Source organism: Mobula birostris, chromosome 6 (assembly GCF_030028105.1).
Source record: "Mobula birostris isolate sMobBir1 chromosome 6, sMobBir1.hap1, whole genome shotgun sequence".
Classification (NCBI taxonomy): domain Eukaryota; kingdom Metazoa; phylum Chordata; class Chondrichthyes; order Myliobatiformes; family Myliobatidae; genus Mobula; species Mobula birostris.
In genome coordinates this window covers 12,867,674-12,890,367 of record NC_092375.1, presented here as the reverse complement: position 1 = coordinate 12,890,367, position 22,694 = coordinate 12,867,674, and the positions used below count along the sequence as shown (strand labels likewise).

The 22,694-nt window shown below is 43.7% G+C and overlaps 1 protein-coding gene across 1 annotated transcript in view; it reads left to right on the top strand.

The window, feature by feature from the left end:
• The window catches only part of LOC140199703 (neural cell adhesion molecule 2-like), a 431,176-nt gene that overhangs the window by 205,965 nt on the left and 202,517 nt on the right, over nucleotides 1-22,694 (top strand). Inside the window, exon 11 of the mRNA XM_072262182.1 lies at nucleotides 7,315-7,411. Within this exon, the coding sequence (XP_072118283.1) occupies nucleotides 7,315-7,411 (97 nt within the window). The remainder of the gene's footprint in view (nucleotides 1-7,314; nucleotides 7,412-22,694) is intronic.

Sequence of the window (22,694 nt, the reverse complement as noted above, 5' to 3'; positions counted from 1 at the left end):
GTACTTTGAATCTTTGAAACAAAGAAATCAAGTTAGTTCAAACCAAAGCAAGTTTAATGATCATTCAACCATACACGGAATCAGCCGAACGAAACAACGATTCTCAGAAGCCAAGGTGCAGCACGTATGCAGCACGTTCAAAATGGTGAGCAATAAAAAAACAGTCACACAAAAAAAACACACGTACACACACACAAAAAAAAATACATATATGCTTCATCCAACAATATATTTACACTACTACTGAAATATTAAATATACAACACTTTTGAGACCTCTACCATGGGAAAATGGGGATCAAGCCCAGCCTATCTAAAGTCCTCCAATCCAGTTGATATCCTGGGAATATTCTCTGCCATCTCTCCAGGTCTCGTTAGAGTAAGTGGGGTAAGTAACTGTGGTACATTTTGTAGATGGTATACCCTGCAGTTAATGGAAGTGGTTTATTGTCGTCACATGTACCAAGATACAGTGAGAGGTTTTAGTCTGCAAGTCACCGAGACAGATCATTCTACACATAGGTCCCACAGGGGCTCGAATCTCTTGAAGACAGTAATAATCATATTTTAATTTGAAATTGCAAATAGTTTATGATAGCAACACACACAAAATACTGGAGGAACTCAGCAGGTCAGGCATCACCTATGGACATGAACAAACAGTCAACGTTTTGGGTAAAGACCTTTCTTCAGGACTGAAAAGGAGAGAGAAAGATGACAGAATAAAAAGCTGGGGGAGAGGTAGGAAGATAGCTAGACCATGATAGGTGAAGCCAGGTGGGTGGGAAAGACATAGGTCTGGAGATGAAGGGATCTCATAAGAGAGGAGTGTGGACTATAGGAGAAAGGGAAGGAGGAGGGGATGCAGGGGGAGGTGTTAGGCTGATGAGAAAAGGTAAGAGACTAGAGTAGGGAATAGAAGAGGGGAGGGGGAGGGAATTTTTTTTCAGGAAGGAGAAATCGATATTCATGCCATCAGGTTGGAGGCTACCCAGACGGAATGCGAGGTGATACTCCTCCACCCTGAGGGTAGCCTCCTCTTTTGTCAAGAGGAGGCCATGGACTAATATGTCAGAACTGGAATGGGAATGAGAATTAAAATGTTTGGCCATCGGGAAGTTCGGCTTTTGGTGGATGGAGCTGGCAGAGGGGGTTGTAAATTTAGTCGGCTCCATCTTTGGCACTAGCCGACAAACTACCCAGGACATTTGTAAGGAGCAGTGTTTCAGAAAGACAGCTTCCATTATTAAGGATCTCCAGCACCCAGGGCATGCCCTTTTCTCACTGTTACCATCAGGTAGGAGGTACAGAAGCCTGAAGGCACACACTCAGTGATTCAGGAACAGCTTCTTGCCCTCTGCCATCCCATTCCTAAATGGACATTGAACCCATGAACACTACCTCACTTTGTTAATATATATTATTTCTGATTTTTGCATGATTTTTAATGTATTCAACATATACTGTAATTTATTTAATTATTTATTTTATTATTATTTTAATTTTTTCTTCTATATTATGTATTGCATTGAACTGCTGCTGCTAAGTTAACAAATTTCACGACACATGCCAGTGATAATAAACCTGATTCTGATTCTGAGTCGGATAGAGCGAAGGTACCTGATGAAGTTTTGATTCCCTGATTATTGTGCTGATGAATAAACTTTTGTAAAAAGAAATCATTCTACACAGCAAGGTAGTCAAAACGAAAAACAATAACAGAATGCAGAATATAGTGGAACAAACACAAATTTACCCTTCCAAGACCCTTCGTTCTGCAGAATATTGTGTTACAGTTATGGAGAAAGTACAGTGGAGGTACCGTGACAAGGTGATTGAGAGATCAAGACGTCACCTTTATTCATGGAAGTCCATTTGAGATACTGATAACAATGGAATAGAGGATGTCCTCGAGCATTGTGTAAGGTGTTCTTCAGCGTTTGTATCTTCTGCCCAATGGAAGTGCAGAGAAGAGAGAACGCCTGGGCAGGAGGAGTCCTTCGTGTTGGCATTGGGAAGTGTGTACCGTCACTGGAGGAGCAGCTGGTTTTTGTGATAGACTAGGCTGTGCGCACAACTCTCTTGGAAACCTTTCCATATTTCCATAGCTTTCTGAAGAAGTAGAGACACTGATGCACTTTTTTGCCCAGGACAATTATTGCTGATATTTCCAGAACCCTGAAGCTTTCAACCATCTTCACTTCAGAAGTATTGGTACATGATGTTGGTGCTCCCTTCCACACCTTGTGGCACATCAGGCGGCAACCTTTTACAAAAGTGTGCAAAGCGTGCAAGGATTCGAACCCAGGACCACGTGCCTCGAAGTCCGGAGCTGATGCCACTACACCACTGGCCAGCTTCCATATTGGACTGTGTATACTGCCCATTATCTGAAATCAATGACCAGCTCTTTTATCTTGCTGTCTTCGAGGGAGAGGTTGTTGTCTTGACGCCATGCCACCAGCCTCCCTTTCTCCTTTTTGTAGTCTGTCTTGTCATTGTTTCAAGTCCAGCCCACCATGGAGGTGAAATGGGCTGGGTTGATCAGACCCAAAGGAACCAAATTAATTTGATTGCCCAGGAAATGTGGTAATAAGCATTTTTTATATATATAGGAGTCCGTTAGTCTCGTGAGACTATGGATTTGCACCTTGGAAGGTTTCCAGGGTGCAGGTCTGGGCAAGGTTGTATGGAAGACCGGCAATTGCCCATGCTGCAAGTCTCTCCTCTCCACGCCGCCGATGTTGTCCAAGGGAAGGGAATTGGGACCCATACAGCTTGGCACCAGTGTCGTCGCAGAGCAATGTGTGGTTAAGTGCCTTGCTCAAGAACACAACACGCTTCCTCAGCCAAGGCTCGAACTAGCGAACTTCAGATCACTAGACTAATGCCTTAACCACTTGGCCACGCGCCAACACGATAATAAGCATACAAGCACAACAAAGTAACTTAAGCCTAATTTATTATCATAAAACAGTAAGGACAAATAAACTACACTAAATACTGTGTAATAAGTTACAAAGATATCCACACAGATTTCAGGGTTCGTGATTTGTGCTGTAGTCGGGGGACTTGGTTGTCACTGTTGTCAGAGGAGCTCCAAATTCTGACTCATGCAATCACCCTGGGTCTGTCCTAGGCACTGATGATCTTGATCCCTCAGTCTGTGTGAAGTCCCAAGAACTGAGTGAAAGGTGTCTCAATAAATAGGGGTTCAATCCACAGGCACAGAGACAGACAAGATATTTGATCTGTTGTTCTCATGCCACTGTGCTGAGGCCAGAAAGAATTCAGCCGCTATTGCAAACATTTAACAAACCTATGGTGTTTAACTGTAGGGGACACAGTGTTGAGTATAGCAATGATAGAGGTGTTAGTGCCTACTCTTGCTTATTGCAGTCTGTAGATCAAAACACAATCTGAACTGCTCCTCCATTCATGAGCGTGTGCCATCCTGCCCTGACCTGCATTTCAATGACACCATTTTAAGGACTCTACAACAAGTTCTCAGTGATATTTATTTACTCTTTTATTATTTGTACAGTTTCACACATTGATTATCAGTCTTTGCTATTTATGGTTTTATCATAAATTCTGAAAATGTCGGCAAGAAAATAACTCTCAAGGTAGTATATGGTGACATATACACTGAGTGGTCACTTGATTAGTCACAGGAGTGGAACCCATTGGGGTCTTCTGCTGTTGTACCCATCCCATTCATGATTCGATGTGTTGTGTGTTCAGAGATACTTGTCTACACACCACTGTTGTAATGTGTGGTTATTTGAGTCACTGTCACCTTCCTGCCAGCTTGAACAAGTCTCTCCATTCTCCCCTGACCTTTCTCATTAACAAGGCATTTTCGCCCACAGAACTACCACTCACTGGATTTTTTTTGTTGTTGTTGTTTTTTGCACCATTCTCTGTAAATTCCAGAGATTGTTGTGCATGAAAATCCCAGAAGGTCAACAGTTTCTGAGATTCTCAAAACATCCAGTCAGACATCAACAATCATTCCATGGTCAAACATACTTAGATGACATTTCTTCTTTATTCTGATATTTGGTCTGAACAACTAAACCTCTTGATCATGTCTGAATGCTTTTAAGCATTGAATTGCTGCCACGTGATTGGCTGATTAGATATGTGCCGAGCAGGTGTATAGGTGCACCTCATAAAGTGGACACAGAGTGTATGTACTTTAATAATAAATTTTCTTTGAAACCTAAATCATTTAAAATCCCTTCCCTCAACTTCTCCACTCCATCTCTCTCTCTCTCTCTCTCTCTTATAATTTTCACAGGCTTTTTAATATAATCTTAACATTCATTTTGGGAGGACAAGATTATAAAAGCCGAGACTTTATAGTCATAGTCATAGTCATTGTCATACTTTATTGATCCCGGGGGAAATTGGTTTTCATTACAGTTGCACCATAAATAATAAATAGTATTAAAACCATAAACAGTTAAATAGTAATATGTAAATTATGCCAGGAACTAAGTCCAGGACCAGCCTATTGGCTCAGGGTGTCTGACCCTCCAAGGGAGGAGTTGTAAAGTTTGATGGCCACAGGCAGGAATGGCTTCCTATGATGCTCTGTGTTGCATCTCGGTGGAATGAGTCTCTGGCTGAATGTACTCCTGTGCCCAACCAGTACCATAGAACCATAGAACCATAGAAACTACAGCACAGAAACAGGCCCTTTGGCCCTTCTTGGCTGTGCCGAACCATTTTCTGCCTAGTCCCACTGACCTGCACACGGACCATATCCCTCCATACACCTCCCATCCATGTATCTGTCCAATTTATTCTTAAGTGTTAAAAAAGAACCCGCATTTACCACCTCGTCTGGCAGCTCATTCCATACTCCCACCACTCTTTGTGTGAAGAAGCCCCCCCAATGTTCCCTTTAAACTTTTCCCCCCTCACCCTTAATCCATGTCCTCTGGTTTTTTTCTCCCCTTGCCTCAGTGGAAAAAGCCTGCTTGCATTCACTCTATCTATACCCATCGTAATTTTATATACCTCTATCAAATCTCCCCTCATTCTTCTGCGCTCCAGGGAATAAAGTCCCAACCTATTCAACCTTTCTCTGTAACTGAGTTTCTCAAGTCCCAGCAACATCCTTGTAAACCTTCTCTGCACTCTTTCAACCTTATTTATATCCTTCCTGTAATTTGGTGACCAAAACTGAACACAATACTCCAGATTCAGCCTCACCAATGCCTTATACAACCTCATCATAACATTCCAGCTCTTATACTCAATACTTTGATTAATAAAGGCCAATGTACCAAAAGCTCTCTTTACGACCCTATCTACCTGTGACAACACTTTTAGGGAATTTTGTATCTGTATTCCCAGATCCCTCTGTTCCACTGCACTCCTCAGTGCCTTACCATTAACACTGTATGTTCTACGTTGGTTTGTCCTTCCAACGTGCAACTCCATCTGCCATTTTTCAGCCCATTTTTCCAGCTGGTCCAAGTCCCTCTGCAGGCTCTGAAAACCTTCCTCACTGTCTACTACACCTCCAATCTTTGTATCATCAGCAAACTTGCTGATCCAATTTACCACATTATCATCCAGGTCATTGATATAGATGACAAATAACAATGGACCCAGCACTGATCCCTGTGGCACACCACTAGTCACAGGCCTCCACTCAGAGAAGCAATTTTCTACCACCACTCTCTGGCTTCTTCCATCGAGCCAATGTCCAATCCAATTTACCACCTCTCCATGTATACCTAGCGACTGAATTTTCCTAACTAACCTCCCATGCGGGACCTTGTCAAAGGCCTTACTGAAGTCCATGTAGACATTATCCACTGCCTTTCCTTCATCCACTTTCCTGGTAACCTCCTCGAAAAACTCCAACAGATTGGTCAAACATGACCTACCACGCACAAAGCCATGTTGACTCTCCCTAATAAGCCCCTGTCTATCCAAATGCTTGTAGGTTCTGTCTCTTAGTACTCCCTCCAATAACTTACCTACTACTGACGTTAAACTCACCAGCCTATAATATCCCGGATTATTTTTCGATCCTTTTTTAAACAACGGAACAACATGAGCCACTCTCCAATCCTCCAGCACTTCACCCGTAGACAGCGACATTTTAAATATTTCTGCCAGGGCCCCTGCAATTTCAACACTAGTCTCCTTCAAGGTCCGAGGGAACACCCTGTCAGGTCCCGGGGATTTATCCACTTTAATTTTCCTCAAGATAGCAAGCACCTCCTCCTTTTCAATCTGTACAGTTGCCATGGTCTCACTACATGATTCACTCAATTCCATAGATTTCATACCAGCTTCCTTAGTAAATGCAGACGCAAAAAACCTATTTAAGATCTCTCCCATTTCCTTTGGTTCCACACAAAGCCGACAGTACATTATGTAGTGGATGGGAGACATTGTCCAAGATGGCATGCAACTTGGACAGCATCCTCTTTCCAGACACCACCGTCAGAGAGTCCAGTGAAGGCAGTGATCAGACTACACTTGGAGTGTTGTGAGCAATTTTGGGCCTCTTATGTAAGAAAACATGTGCTGGGATTGGAGAAGTCCAGAGGAGGTTCATGAGAATGAACCCAAGAATGAAAGGTTTCGTGTATGACACGCGTTTGGTGGTCTGGGCCTGTACTTGCTGAAGTTTAGAAGAACGAGGGGTATTTCATTGAAACCTATCAGATATTGAAAGGTCTAGATAGACTGGATATGGGGAGAATGTTTCCTAGGGGGGGAGTCAAGGACCAGAGGACACAGGGTCAGAATAGAAAGGCGTCCCTTTAGAACAAAGGTGAGGAGGAATTTCTTTAGCCAGAGGGTGGTGTATCTGTAGAATTCATTGCCACAGACAACAATGGAGGGAAAGTCATTGGGTAATACTTAAAGCAGAGATTAATAGGTTCTTGGTTTGTCAAGGTGTCAAAGTTTACAAGGAGAAGGCAGAAGAATGATGTTGAAGGAATAATAAATCAGTCGTGATGGAATGGGCTTAATTCTGCTCCTATACGTTATGGTCTTCACATAGCTTTACTTGATCAAACTACTTCACAGCTTTGATAATAGTCTCAAAATTTGTTCAATAACCCTTTTATGAAACACCTAGAGAGGTCTTCTAATTAAAGACAGAATAGAAATAAGGCCTGATCTTGTTTCAAGGTCCTCCATGATTTATGTATCAAGGTTACATTGTATGAGGGGAGGGTTGAGAGGAAAGTTTGGTTTTAATGATGAATTAGCTGTAACGATCCAAAGGAGATGAGACAGAATGGTAACGCCATGATTTGTCTTTCTTTAATTGAAGATTACTCCAGCCGTGGACAGTGACTTCGGCAGCTACAACTGCACAGCCAGTAACCAGATAGGGACGAGGTTTCAGGAGTTCACACTCGTACAGGCTGGTAAGTGACTTCTCGGCAGTGTCCTTTTACATTATGGTTACCAGATCAAAAAACAGAGGAACATAAGAAATAAAAGGGGGAGCAGACTATTCAGTCCCTTTACCAAGACCACAACTGATCTTCTACCTCAGTACAATTTTCCTGTCCCAACCAATTCCCCATGATCCTCTAATGTCCAGAAATCGCCATGGAGTGACAGAGCATGGAAGCAAGGCATTTGGCCCAGCTCCTTTGTACCACCTAGGATGCATAACTAGTTGCATTTACCCATATTTGTCCCATATTCCCCAAACCTTTCCTATCATCCAAATGTCTTTTAAATGTCAAGAATTGCACCCACTTTACTATTTCTGTTGGCAGCACCCTCCATATAGCCGACCGGTGGTGTTATGACATCAGCACCGGACTTCGGAGCAAGAGGTCCCAGGTTCGAAGCCAGCCAGCTCCTTGCACGCTTCCAATCCGTGCTGGGTTGAACATCAAGCTAACAACTTGGCCTCGTGAAAAATAGACAAAATGCTAAATTGCTGAGAGGAACAACACACAAAAAGTTGTCCTTCGGGCTGTCTTTCCCTTTTCACCTTAAAACGATGCCCTCAAGCTTTAGACTCCCCGCATAGACAGGCAAAGGGATATCAACATTTTGTGACAGGATTCAGAGTGTTGAACTGAAATGTAAACCATCCATTTGCCTCCATTCCAAGAATGCTGCCCGATGTTCTGAGTTCTCCCAGCATGTTATGGTCTCTTGTGTCAGGAATATAATAACATCCATCCTTTACCCTTTCTCCCTCTTGTAAGACACATTGGCCCAAGTCTATTTGTACCTGTAAGACCCAGTCCATGAGACACCTTTGTGCCCTGTTTGAGTTTCACAGTGCTACCTGAATTTAGCACTGAAATCCATGGAGAATCACTTTCGTTCAACAGCAAATGGAAGTGGGTATCCAGTTAAATCTGGATGTTTTATTAATGAGGAAGGCTTTTCCATGGCATTAGCTGTGGTTTGGTAATTACCTCCCTTGTAGCTGTCCTCGCATGTTGGAGACTTTTATCCACTGATTGAGCTCAAGACCCAGGATGGGAGCCCCAGTGCAGTGACAAGAGAGTGGCGCACAGCCAGATGATGTCTGATCTCCTGGCTGTCTCTTACGGACTGGATAAAGAGCAGAGAGCTCTCCTCTGAGTCCAGAGTCCAACATTTAACCCACAACCAGTAACACTAACTCTGGTCATCGTCAAACTGCTACTTATAGGGGCTTGATGTGTACAACCTGAACACAGAACATAGAACAGTACACACACTACTGGCCCTTTGGCCCATGGTGTTGTGAATCTACTCCAGGATCAGTCTAACTCTTCTTTCCTACACAGCCCATAACCCTCCATTTCTCTATCATCTATCTGCCCATCTAATTTAACTTCTCTGATTCATCTGCCTCAGCCACCAATCCTAGCAGGGGATTCCCGGCACCCACCACTCTCCGTGTGAAAAACCCACCTCTCATATCTGCCACTAAACTTTCCTCCTCTCATCTTAAAAGGGTATCCTCTGGTATTACTGGTTGCTGCGCTGGATAAAGGTGCTGGCTGTCCACTCTGTCTATGCCTCCTTTGATCTGAGACACTTTCATGTAGTCTCTCATCTCCATTACTCCATAGAGAAAAGCCCTAGCTCAACCTCTTCTCATAAGACATGTTCTCTAATCCAGACGGCATCCTAGTAAAATTTGGTTTGACATTTCACCTACATTACGATAGTGGCAACTTACTTGCTCCCCATTATGTCCCTGGTGTTTACAGCAGCAATGAAGGTCCTACATCTCTGTCTGTCCTTGGTCGCACACAGTTGTAGAAGGATTCTTCATTGCTGTTTCTGTAACAGTTTTGTTTGACCAGTCAGGATTTGTTAAACCTGAGCTGAACCCCCAAACCTGGAGAACCGGTACCATGGTCTGCTCTCTACACTTTGACCTGTTTGGCATGGGCAACCCTACCAAGACCCAAAGCATCAGGCCCTGACTCCAACCAGCATAGCTCTCCAGGTCATTGAGGCATGCATGCCTCCAAACTATGACAAAGTTGTGGTCCTCTTCAGAGGAATTTTGGGACAATCCTTTGTGCTTTGAAACAAAAACAGGAATTGCTGGAAAAACTCTGCAGATCAGACAGCCTCTGCAAAGAGAGGAACAGACTTAATATCTTGGGTTGGAGAACCTGTGGATTTTTTTCATGCCTGAAAGGTAAATTTTATTTTTTGAGAAAATCGAAGTCCTAATGTAAGAAGGTGAAATTGCAGATCAGTTTTTTTTAATTCAAGGTGTTATCTCAATCCAAGCGGGTATACAAAGCATTGGTGGGGCTACACCTGGAGTTTTGGTCACCCTGTTATTGGAATGGTCGTATTAACCTGGAACAAGTACAAATAAGATTTAGGAGAATGTTTCCAGGACTTGTGGGCCTGGGTTATAAGGAGAGGTTTGGCAGGCGACGGCTTTATTCATTGGAGCATAGGTCACCGATAATATTCTAGAGGTATATAAAACCACAAGGGGCATAGAGAGAGTAAATGCCTGCAGAATTTCTCCCAGGGAAAGGAAATCAAAGGCTAGAGGGCATAGGTCTGAGGTGAGAGAGGAAAGATTTAAAAGGGTTCTGAGGGTAAATCTCTTCACATAGAGGCTGGTGCCTATATGGAACATGCGGTCAGAGGAATTGTTTGATGCAGGTACAATAACAACATTTCAAAGGCACCTGAACCTGAATGTAGATGGGAAAGATTTTGAAGGATGTGGGCCATATGCAGGAAAATGGGATTGGCGTAACTGGGGACCTTGGTCAGTATGGATGAGTTAGGCTAAAGGGTTTGTTTCCACACTGGATGAAGTCTGTGTGTTTGGACAGCACTTGAAACATTCCAAGCTTAAGTCACCTGGAGATGTCTTTCTGTTCATGGTTAACCTCAAATAATGCCCTTAGCAGGTCTATCAAGCTTGTGGACCAAGTAGCTTTGCTTGTAGACCCTGTGGGCTAAGATTGATAGGATGTCATTACTACACTGCTCCCCATCAATCTCCTTAATGCATTCTTTCCCTGCAGTAGCAGCAGAGAGCCGAACTGACGGCTAACAATAACCAACTGACTCCTTCATAAAAAATGTTCAGCGGAGCACTTTTTTGTTAATGAAGTCAAGGTCGGTCAGACATCAACTGATTTGAGAGAGGTAGCAAAGTGTTTGTTTTTAGGGAACTTTGCCGCAGTGATTTTTGCAGAAGGACACTTATCATAATGACTGTTTTAGTTAGTAATTTCGCCATTGTAGGCTCGCTCATGGATGTTGGAGGTTGTATTTTTTCAATAGCAATTGGAGTATAATTTTGTCAACATATTACATAATGGAAAATATTCAGACTTCAGCTGACATGTAACAGTCACACTACATGTACTGGGCAGCTAGTGTCGCAACAAGAACTAAAGATAAAGATTAGTTTTCTGTGTCACATGTATATTTGAAACACTGAAGCATACACTGAAATGTGTCGTTGGCATCAACAACCAACTCAGTCCGAATATGTGCTGGGGGCAGCCTACAAGTGTCGCCATGCTTCTGGCACCAACATGGCAAGCCCCCTGCTTACTAACCCTAAACTCTACGTCTTTGAAGTGTGGGAGGAAACCAGCGCACCCAGAAGGTGAACAAACAGACTCCTTCTTATAGACAGTGAGGAGAATAGAATCCTGCTAGCTGGCACAGTAAAGAATTTCTCTAACCTCTACGCTGCCCAAAAACCACCTGCCCTTGGCATTTAATCACTTCTAATGATTGGGGGGAGGGGGATACCATTAATCAGAATTTAATTTAATCATCAAATTCCCACTGCAGTCTATAAGGAGTTGGTACAATCTCCCCATAACCATGAGGGCTCCAGTTTCCTCCCATGTTCCGAAGATGTACCAGTTAGGGTTAGTTAGTCATTGGTGCTAAAAGCGTGATGACTCTTGCAGCCCGCCCCCAGCAGATCCCTGATGCAAGCAACACATCTCACTGTACCTTTCGATGTACCTGTGACAAATAGTCTTTAATTGTTACAAATACTGTGGCTGAAAGAACAGGTCAGAGGCTGGATTCAGATCAGCTCAAATCAAATCAAGCTTAACTATCGTTCAAACCGTACATGGATACAGTCAAATGAGAGAGCCTCTGAAGCCCAGCAGCATAACTTATGTTGAAAATAGTGAGAGAGGTAAAAACACACGTTGTTACACAAGAAAACATATGTACAGTCCAACACACTGAGTGACATGCAAACTGATGGTCCAGCTCCCGGCGACCCAGCCTGTCATTCCGTCAGTTGGAGGTCAGCACTGACAGGAAAGGCCAATCCCCAACCAAGAACGGATGCCATGCTACACCGCCCCCAGCGTCTTCTCACCTGGACTGAATTCCTTGCATCGAGTAGCTCCTTTCTTGAAAGATCAAGGTAATTCCATCTGCAATGCACAAGTCAGAAGAGTGATAAAATAATCTTCACTTACCTGCATCAATGCAGCTCAAGCAACTCTCAAGAAGACCACTACCATTCAGGACAAAGTAGCCCACTTAACCAGCACTCCAAATCAAATCAAGTTTAATTATCATTCAGCCATATATAGATACAGCTGAATGAAATAGAGTTCCACTGGGGTCAAGGTGTAAAACATACACAGCACATGGAAAATACCGAGCGAAAAAAAGCACATACATAGTTTAAGATCCTGAGCAACATGTCCCGCAAACTGATGATACATTTCCCAGCAATCCAGCCCGTCATTCTTCTAATCGAACACTGAATGGCAGCACCAACAGGAGAGGTCAGCCCCCGACAGAGTGGGGGCGCCACGCTACACCTCCTCCAGCATCTCCTCGCCTGGACTGCCATCCACCATCCTCAAAGCATCATTCCCTATTAATCTCTCATTAACCTTCAATCCTCTAGGTAGAATAACCCTAACTTCTCCAGCCTCTCCACTGAACCAAAGTCCCTCAACCCCCACGGTGCCGTCTTTAATCCTGACTCATGGACCTGTCTGCTGGGTTTTCCTCTGGTGGCTTCATTTTCCTCCAACATCGCAAAGACATGCAACACATTAAAAAGTGCTGGAGAAACAAAGAAAAGTTTGAATGGGTAAATGGATGGTAGGGCAATGGATGGCCTTAGTCTGCATGCAGGTCGATAAAACTGGGCAGATTAAATGGTTTAACATGGCCGAGGTTGCCAAAGGGCCTATTTCTGTGCTGTACTTTTCTATAACTCTACGAACTTAGCAGGTCAGGCAAGATCTATGGAAATTAATAAACAGTCAATGTTTCAGGCAGAAACGCTTCTTCAGGACTGGAAAGGAAGGTGGGGAGAAGGTGGGAGAGAGGGGAGGGAGTACAAGTTAGAAGGTGATAGGTGGTCAGGTGGGTGGGGGAGGGTGGATGAAGTAAGAAGCTAGGAGTTGATAGGATGAAAAGGTAAAGGGCTGCAGGAAAGGGAATCTGATAAGAGAGTAGATTGAACCAATGGGGAAAGGGAAGGAGGAGGGGCACCAGGGGGTGGTGACAAATGAAAAGAAGAGAGTAGATAAGAAAGGTGGGCATGTGGCCAAGTGGTTAAGGCATTGGACTAGCGACCTGAAGGTCATGAGTTTGAGCCCCAGCCGAGGCAACATGTGTTGTGTCCTTGAGCAAGGCACTTAATCACACATTGCTCTGCGACGACACTGATGCCAAGCTGTATGAGTCCTAATGCCCTTCCCTTGGACAACATTGGTGTCGTGGAGAGGGGAGACTTGCAGCATGGGCAACTGCTGGTCTTCCATACAACCTTGCCCAGGCCTGCGCCCTGGAGAGTGAAGACTTTCCAGGCGCAGATCCATGGTCTCGCAAGACTAACGGATGCCTTAAAGATAAGAAAGGGAGACAGAATGGGGAATTGAAGATAAGGGGAATAAAGACCAGAAGTTGGAGAAATCAACATTCATGCCATCAGGTTGGAGGCGACCCAGACGGTATATAAGGTCTTGCTCCTCCAACCTGAGGGTGGCCTCATGGTGGCAGCAGAGGAAGCCATGGAACAACATGCACATTGGCAGGTTAATTGGCCACTTTAAATTGTCTCCAGTGTGTAGATGACTGGAGTGAGCTGAGGGGATTGTGGGGAAAATAGGTTACAGGGAAAATTAGTGAGAGTGGGAATTCTCTGTGGAGTAGCATTGATTGAATGGGTCAAGTGGCCTTCTTTTATGTGGTAGGTGTTAATAGACAATAGTTGCAGGAGTAGGCCATTCGGCCCTTTGAGCCAGCACCACCATTCACTATGATCACGGCTGATCATCCACAATCAGTATCCAGTTCCTGCCTTATCCCCGTAACCTTTGATTCCGCTACCTTTAAGAGCTCTATCCATCTCTTTCTTGAAAGCATCCAGAGACTTGGCCTCCACAGCCTTCTGGGGCAGAGCATTCCATATATCCACCACTCTCTGGGTGAAAAAGTTGTTCCTCAACTGCGTTCTAAATGGCCTACCCCTTATTCTTAAACTGTGGCCTCTGGTTCTGGACTCACCCATCAGTGGGAACATGCTTCCTGCCTCCAGCATGTCCAATCCCTTAATAATCTTATATATTTCAATCAGATCCCCTCTCAGCCTTCTAAATTCCAGCGTATACAAACCCAGTCGCTCCAACCTTTCGACATATGACAGTCCCACCATCCCGGGAATTAACCTTGTGAACCTGCACTGCACTCCCTCAATAGCAAGAATGTCCTTCCTCAAATTTGGAGACCAAAACTGCACACAGTACTCCAGGTGTGGTCTCACCAGGGCCCTGTACAGATGCAGAAGGACCTCTTTGCTCTTACACTTAATTCCCCTTGTTATGAAGGCCAGCATGCCATTAGCTTTCTTCACTGCCTGCTGTACTTGCATGCTTGCTTTCAGTGACTAATGTACAAGAACACCTAGATCTCGTTGTGCTTCCCCTTTTCCTAACTTGACTCCATTTAGATAATAATCTGCCTTCCCGTTCTTACCACCAAAGTGGGTAGCCTCACATTTATCCACATTAAACTGCATCTGCCATGCATCTGCCCACTCACCCAACCTGTCCAAGTCACCCTGCATTCTCATAACATCCTCCCCACATTTCACACTGCCACCCAGCTTTGTGTCATTGGCAAATATTGGAAAATATTTTGAGAAGAACAGCCTCTGAGACGGTTTGATTTACTGTGAGCTGGTGTGTCTCTGCTTGTAGGCAAAGATATCACCAAATTCACAGAACAGGCTGTACTTCAAATTACTGAAACTCCACTGAACATTGTTACAGGCAAATTGCCAATTATGTAAACATATAATCAAACATAAGTGAAGTTATACTGCAATAAAAATCAATCCAACATATGAAAACAACACACATAAAATGCTGGAGGGCTCAGCAGATCAGAAAATGAATGAACAGTCTATGTTTAGGGGCAAGTCCCCTCCTCAGGACTTCAAAGGAAGGGGAAGAAGCCAGAACAAGAGGGTGGAGGAGGGGAAGAAGTTGATTGGTGAAGCTTGGTGAGTGGCGGAGGGGGGAAATGAAGAAGCTGGGAGCTGATAGGGAGAAAATGTAAAGCGCTGAAGAGGCAGGAATCTGATAGGAGAGGAGAGTGGACCATGGGAGAAAGAGAAGGAGAAGGAGCACCAGGGAGAGGTGATGGACAGGTGAGGAGAAGAGGTAATAGGGGGTATCTGAAGAGGAGGGGAGGGGGAAAAATTTACCAGACTTTGGAGAAATTGATGTTCATGCCATATGGTTACTAAGACTAATGCCCCCTACTAAACCTCACCAACTATCCACTTCACCAATCACCAGTAGCCAACCTTTTCCTCGACATCTTCTACTCAGTGATTGGCAGGAAGCCCACTTACAATCCTTAAAAAATAAGGATTATCTTTAATTGCCACAAGTAGACTCGAAGCACACAGTGAAATATGTCATTTGCATCAACGACCAACACAGTCTGAGAATGTGCAGGAGCAGCTCACAAGTGTATTTTGGACCTTGGCCCCAGAGAAACACTGTTTGCTTGGCTATAATCATGCATAGTTGAATGATAATTGAACTTGAAACTTGATGGTAGGAATGAGGAGTGAGCGTGTCCTGGATGGTGAGGGTCTTTAATGGTGGTTGCCACTTTCTTAAGGCATTGCCTTTTGCAGATGCCCTCAATGGTGGGGAGGCTTGTGTCGGTGATGGTGCTGGCTGAGTCCGCAACTCTCTGCAACCACTTTCGATCCCCTGCATTGGAGCCTCAATACCGGCAGTAATGCAGCAGTCAAAATGCTCTCCACCGAGAGAGCATCTGTACAAATTTGCTTGAGGTTTTGGTGACATGCCAAATTTCCTGAAACTGAAGTATAGCTACTGGCATGCCCTCTTCATGATTGCATCAAGGTGATAGGCCCAGCCCAATGTTCCCATGTCACTATCCTTCGCTCCTCTAGCTTTACCAGTTGGCGTGGCATGGTAGTGTAGTGTTCAGCCACAACACTTTACAGTACCGGCAACAAGGGTTCAATTCCCACCGCTGCCTGTAAGGAGTTTGTACATTCTCCCTGTGACTGTATGGATTTCCTTCAGATGCTCAACCTCGAGAGTGGTAATCTCAGGATTGCTACCCGTGCCACGTGCCAGTGAGGGTAGGAATAGGATGCTCTGGAGGATGAACAAGTGGCTGAGGAACTGGTGTAGGGGGCAGGGTTTCAGATTTCAGGATCATTGGGACCTCTTCTGGGGCAGGTGGGACCTGTACAAGAGAGACGGGTTACACTTGAACTACAAGGGGACCAATATCCTTTCAGGGAGGTTTGTTAGTGCTACTGGGGAGGCTTTAATCTAGATTTGCAGTGGGGATGGGAACCAGAGTGCCAGAACTGACAGTGTGGCTGGGGTGAAAATAAATGACGTTAAAAGTTCAAGCAAAGCCGCAAATAGAAAGGTTGTGTGTGGTGATAAAAATCTTCTGAGGTGTATATATTTCAATGCTAGGAGTATTGCGGGGAAGGCGGACGAGTTGAGGGTGTGGATTGACATGTAGAATTATGACGTTATAGCAATTAGTGAAACTTGGCTACAGGAGGGGCAGGACTGGCAGCTTAATATTCCAGGGTTCAGATGTTTCACATGTGATAGAGGCAGAGGAATGAAAGGTGGGGGTGGGGGGTAGCATTGCTTTTTAGGGAAAATATTACAGCAGTGCTCAGACAGGACAGATTAGAGGGCTTGTCTACTGAGTCCTTATGGGTGGAGCTGAGAAACAGGAAAGGTATGGCCACATTAGTGGGGTTGTATTATAGACCACCCAATAGTCAGCAAGAATTGGAGGAGCAAATCTGCAGAGAGATAGCAGGCAACTGCAGGAAACAAAGTTGTGGTGGTAGGTGATTTTAATTTTCCATATATTGATTGGGACTCCCATACTGTTAGGGGGTCTAGATAGTTTAGGGTTTGTAAAATGTGTTCAGGAAAGTTTTCTAAATCAATATGTAGAGGGACCAACTAGAGGGGATGCAATATTGGATCTCCTGTTAGGAAACGAGTTAGGACAAGTGACGGAAGTCTGTGTAGGGGAGCACTTTGGTTCCAGTGATCATAACACCATTAGTTTCAACTTGATCATGGACAAAGATAGATCTGGTCCTAGGGTTGAGGTTCTGAACTGGAAGAAGGCTAAATTTGAAGAAATGAGAAAGGATCTAAGAAGCGTGGATTGGGACAGGTTGTTCTCTGGCAAGGATGTGATCGGTAAGTGGGAAGCCTTCAAAGGAGAAATTTTGAGAGCACAGAGCTTGTATGTTTCTGTCAGGATTAAAGGCAAAGTGAGTAGGAATAAAGAACCTTGGTTCTCAAGGGATATTGTAACTCTGATAAAGAAGAAGAGGGAGTTGTATGAAATGTATAGGAAACAGGGGGTAAATCAGGTGCTTGAGGAGTATAAAAAGTGCAAGAAAATACTTAAGAAAGAAATCAGGAGGGCTAAAAGAAGACATGAGGTTGCCTTGGCAGTCAAAGTGAAGGATAATCCAAAGAGCTTTTACAGGTATATTAAGAGTAAAAGGATTGTAAGGGATAAAATTGGTCCTTTTGAAGATCAGAGCGGTCGGCTATGTGCAGAACCAAAAGAAATGGGGGAGATCTTAAATGGGTTTTTTGCGTCTGTATTTACTAAGGAAACTGGCATGAAGTCTATGGAATTAAGGGAAACAAGTTGTGAGATCATGGAAACTGTACAGATTGAAAAGGAGGAAGTGCTTGCTACCTTGAGGCAAATTAAAGTGGATAAATCCCCAGGATCTGACAGGGTATTCCCTCGGACCTTGAAGGAGACTAGCGTTGAAATTGCAGGGGCCCTGGCAGCTATATTTAAAATATTGGTGTCTACGGGTGAGGTGCCGGAGGATTGGAGAGTGGCTCATATTGTTCCGTTGTTTAAAAAAGGATCGAAAAGTAATCCGGGAAATTATAGGCCGGTAAGTTTGACATCGGTAGTGGGTAAATTATTGGAGGGAGTACTAAGAGACAGAATCTACGAGCATTTGGATAGACAGGGACTTACTAGGGAGAGTCAACATGGCTTTGTGCGTGGTGGGTCATGTTTGACCAATCTATTGGAGTTTTTCGAGGAGGTTACCAGGAAAGTGGATGAAGGGAAGGCAGTAGTTGTTGTCTACATGGACTTCAGTAAGGCCTTTGACAAGGTCCCGCATGGGAGGTTAGTTAGGAAAATTCAGTCGCTAGGTATACATGGAGAGGTGGTAAATTGGATTCGACATTGACTCAATGGAAGAAGCCAAAGAGTAGTAGTAGAGAACTGCTTCTCAGAGTGGAGGCCTGTGACTAGTGGTGTGCCACAGGGATCAGTGCTGGGTCCATTGTTATTTGTCATCTATATCAATGATCTGGACGATCATGTGGTAAATTGGATCAGCAAATTTGCTGATGATACAAAGATTGGAGGTGTAGTGGACAGTGAGGGAGGTTTTCAGAGCCTGCAGAGGGACTTGGACCAGCTGGAAAAATGGCAGATGCAGTTTAATACAGACAAGTGTGAGGTATTGCACTTTGGAAGGACAAACCAAGGTAGAACATACAGGGTAAATGGTAAGGCACTGAGGAGTGCAGTGGAACAGAGGGATCTGGGAATACAGATACAAAATTCCCTAAAAGTGGCATCACAGGTAGATAAGGTCGTAAAGAGAGCTTTTGGTACATTGGCCTTTATTAATCAAAGTATTGAGTATAAGAGCTGGAATGTTATGATGAGGTTGTATAAGTCATTGGCGAGGCCGACTCTGGAGTATTGTGTTCCGTTTTCGTCACCAAATTACAGGAAGGATATTAATAAGGTTGAAAGAGTGTAGAGAAGGATTACAAGGATGTTGCCGGGACTTGAGAAACTCAGTTACAGAGAAAGGTTGAATAGGTTAGGACTTTATTCCCTGGAGTGTAGAAGAATGTGGGGAGATTTGATAGAGGTATATAAAATTATGATGGGTATAGATAGAGTGAATGCAAGCAGGCTTTTTCCACTGAGGCAAGGGGAGAAAAAAACCAGAGGACATGGGTTAAGGGTGAGGGGGAAAAACTTTAAAGGGAACATTAGGGGGGGCTTCTTCACACAGAGAGTGGTGGGAGTATGGAATGAGCTGGCAGACGAGGTGGTAAATGCAGGTTCTTTTTTAACATTTAAGACTAAATTGGACAGACACATGGATGGGAGGTGTATGGAGGGATATGGTCCATGTGCAGGTCAGTGGGATTAGGCAGAAAATAGTTCAGCACAGCCAGGAAGGGCCAAAAGGCCTGTTTCTGTGCTGTAGTTTTTCTATGGTTTCTATGCTTACCTCTCACTGAGTAAAGATGCTTCACCTGAATTGCTAATGAACGAAGGTTTACAATGTTGTCCAAAACCCTCTTCTAATACTGTCAATATTTTCCTGCCCATCTGTTACCCTTTCCTTTGTGGGATAGATTTAGATTTAGTCTTTTCAACTCTCTTTCACATCAAAGTCATCTATGATTCCATGAGTACCTGTCAGGCCACCTCTCTTGGAAGAAAATTCCTTGATTTTACTCTGTTAGAAACTAAAGATCCCAAATGTCTTTTACAAGAGTCTCCGTTCAGCCACCTTCAAAGTTTGATGTGAAAAAACCACTGGGCTAGTCTGTTTCCGTTCAAGTTATCCCATTTAGTTTGCCTTGAATTAAAAATGAATTTACAGGGTAAAACGACTTGAACTTTCCAATAAAGCATCGTGTGTCTCCACTGATTCATGGACTCCACAAGACATCAGTACCTCAAGAGCAGTCTAAATTGCTTTTGACAGTAGGGGATTGAAGCATCTCAGTGTGTTGCTCGATCCAAGGTGTTTATGTCTAGTGTCAGCTGGAGTCTGATGTAATTCTTCTCCTTGTAACTTCTGATGTGTCTCTGACTGCACTCCTCAGAGAAAACACTGCCTAGTCCTGATGCAGGATTTTGACTGGAAATGTTAACATTTGCTTTCCCACCACTGATACTACTTGACTTGCTGAGTTCCTCCAGCAGATTTTATGTTGCTCCAGATTCCCACATCTGAGGCCTCTTGTGGCCCCAACTTCCGTTCCTTGTAAGTTGACATTTCATCCTCAGAACTCACCCTTAGAAACCTATGGAATATTGAAATCCCTAGATAGAGTGGTTGTGCAGAGGAAGTATCCTATAGTAGGGGAGTCAAGGATCAGGGAGCATAGCCTCAGAATACAAAGATATCCCTTAAGAACAGAGATGAGGAGGAATTTCTTTAGCCAGGGGGTGGTAAATCTGTGGAATTCATTGCCATAGACAGTTGTAGAGGTTAAGTTACTGGATATATTTAAACCGGTGGTTGATAAGTTCTTGATTAGTCAGGGCATCAAAGGTTATGGGGAGGAGGCAGGAGAATGGGGTTGAGAGGGATAATAAATCAGCCATGATGGTATGGCAAAGCAAACTCTGCATCAGCTGGAAAAATGGGTTGAAAAATGGCAGATAGAATTTAATGCAGACAAGTGTGAGGTTTTGCACTTCAGTAGGACCAACACAGTTAACGGCAGGGTCCTGAGAAGTGTGATAGAACGAAGGGATCTGGGAATACTAGTCTATAATTCCTTGGAAGTGGAATCACAGGTAGATAGGATCGTAAAGAAAGCTTTTGGCACATTGGCCTTCATAAATCAAAGTATTGAGTACAGGAGATGTGATGTTATGTTGCAGACATTGGTGAGGCTTAATTTGGAGTATTGTGTGCAGTTTTGGTCACCTACCTACAGGAATGATGTAGCTAACGTTGAAAGAGTACAGAGAAAATTTACAAGGATGTTGCTGGGTCTGGAGGACCTGAGTTATAAGGAAACATTGACTAGGTTAAGACAGTTTTCTTTAAAATGTAGAAGACTGAGAGGAGATTTGATAGAACTATACGCCCCTCAGCACACCAGTCCAGGTGCAGACAGGGACGTATCTACGGAAAATAGCACCTATGGCTATTTTCCTGTCCAAACATCTGACACCCATCTTTTAGATAACTTTACCATAATATAAGCTCCAAACATCTGACACCCATCTTTTAGATAACTTTACCATAATATAAGCTCAAAAATATAAGCTCGTTAAACTTTAAATAACAAATTATGGCACTGCATGAAAATTATAAACTGCACCTTCCTTGCTTTCACTGATGCAAATTGATCTATGATGTGATCAAAGTCAGTTTCTTCAGTTTCTTTTCTTTCTACACTCAGCAGAGCAAGATCACAGAGTCTGCCTTAACCCATGGAGGCTCTCAAGTATGAAAGTATTAGTTTTAACTTGCTGAATGATCTCTGACAGCTGGAGATGGAAATTGCAAGGGTTAGCATTATCTGAATAGCAATGCGAAGATTGGGGAAGACGCTGTCATCTCTACACTGAACAATAAATTCAAGAAGCTCTTCAGGTCTTGATACTTTCATGTTGACCCGCCTTGATAGCAACATTCTGCAATCCAAAATTTCTTCATATAGCAGCTGTCCATCAACATCAGAGATGTACAATTCGCCCAAATTTTCGCATTTCTTCTTTAGGTCGTTATTGTCGGCGCCGTAACACAGTCCTTCACATCGAGAAGGAACCCAAACTTGGCATCAGTGTTGTGCAAACGAACAAACCTTTCATCCATTTCTCTGTGAAGATGGTTGAGTGTTCCCTTCATGAACTCTTTCCATTTCTTCCTTTGCTGTTAACCCAGAATCTCTCGAGTTCTCGTCAGCCATTTGTTTCTTCCGTCTCTGAAGTCTTTCAACTTCAATATTCCATTCTTGACAGAGACTGACTCCTTCTTCGAGTAACTCACTGACCAACACTTCTCTTTCATCATAAAAATGATCTTGGAGGGCTTTCAAATCCAGGGCAGCATCGTGGAAGTTCATGCTAGGATCCTGCAGCCTCTTTTGAATACAGTCAATGTGAATAAGTACTTTGTTCCAAAATCCTAGCAAAATCAGAAAATCGTAACTCAACATGTGGTTGTACAGCTGCCTTGCGTCAACTTCTTGTTTCACTGGTCTCGTTTTCATTATCTATCATGTCCTGGGAAACATGAAGTATCTCCTCAAGGTACTTGTTGACAGGCTTCACTGCTTCTGTCCTTGTTCTCCACCTGGTTTCGGACTCTGACTTAACAACCACAGGCACGATGTTTTTGAGTTTTTCCCAATGCTGTGTTGAACGAGAGAAAAACACGTAGAGAGCTTCGATGTTTCCAAAAAACGTGACTATCACTGTATCCTGCTTGGCTGCATATACACCCACCAAGTTGAATGAGTGATTGTCGCAATTCACAAGCACTGCCAGGTTGTTTTTCTCACTTGTTCTTTGATGAACACCACTTCTGTGTCCAGCCATCACAGCAGCGTTGTCAAAGCGCTGTGACTGACAATCTTGTAGCTCCATTTCGTCCTTCTCTAGCTGTTTCAAGATGTCTTCAACAAGCTCTCAGCATTCTTCTGGCTTATCTGGATAAAACCAAGGAAGGACTCTCTAACATGGACTGTTTTCCTCTCAAAATCAACTTCCACATATCTCACTACTTCTGACATTTGCTCACAGTGTGCCTGATCAGGAGTTGAGTCGAACATGAGACCATAGTACTTGGCTTTACGAATACTTCTCAGTAAACCCCGGTGAACAGTGGATGCCATCATGTGGATGAAT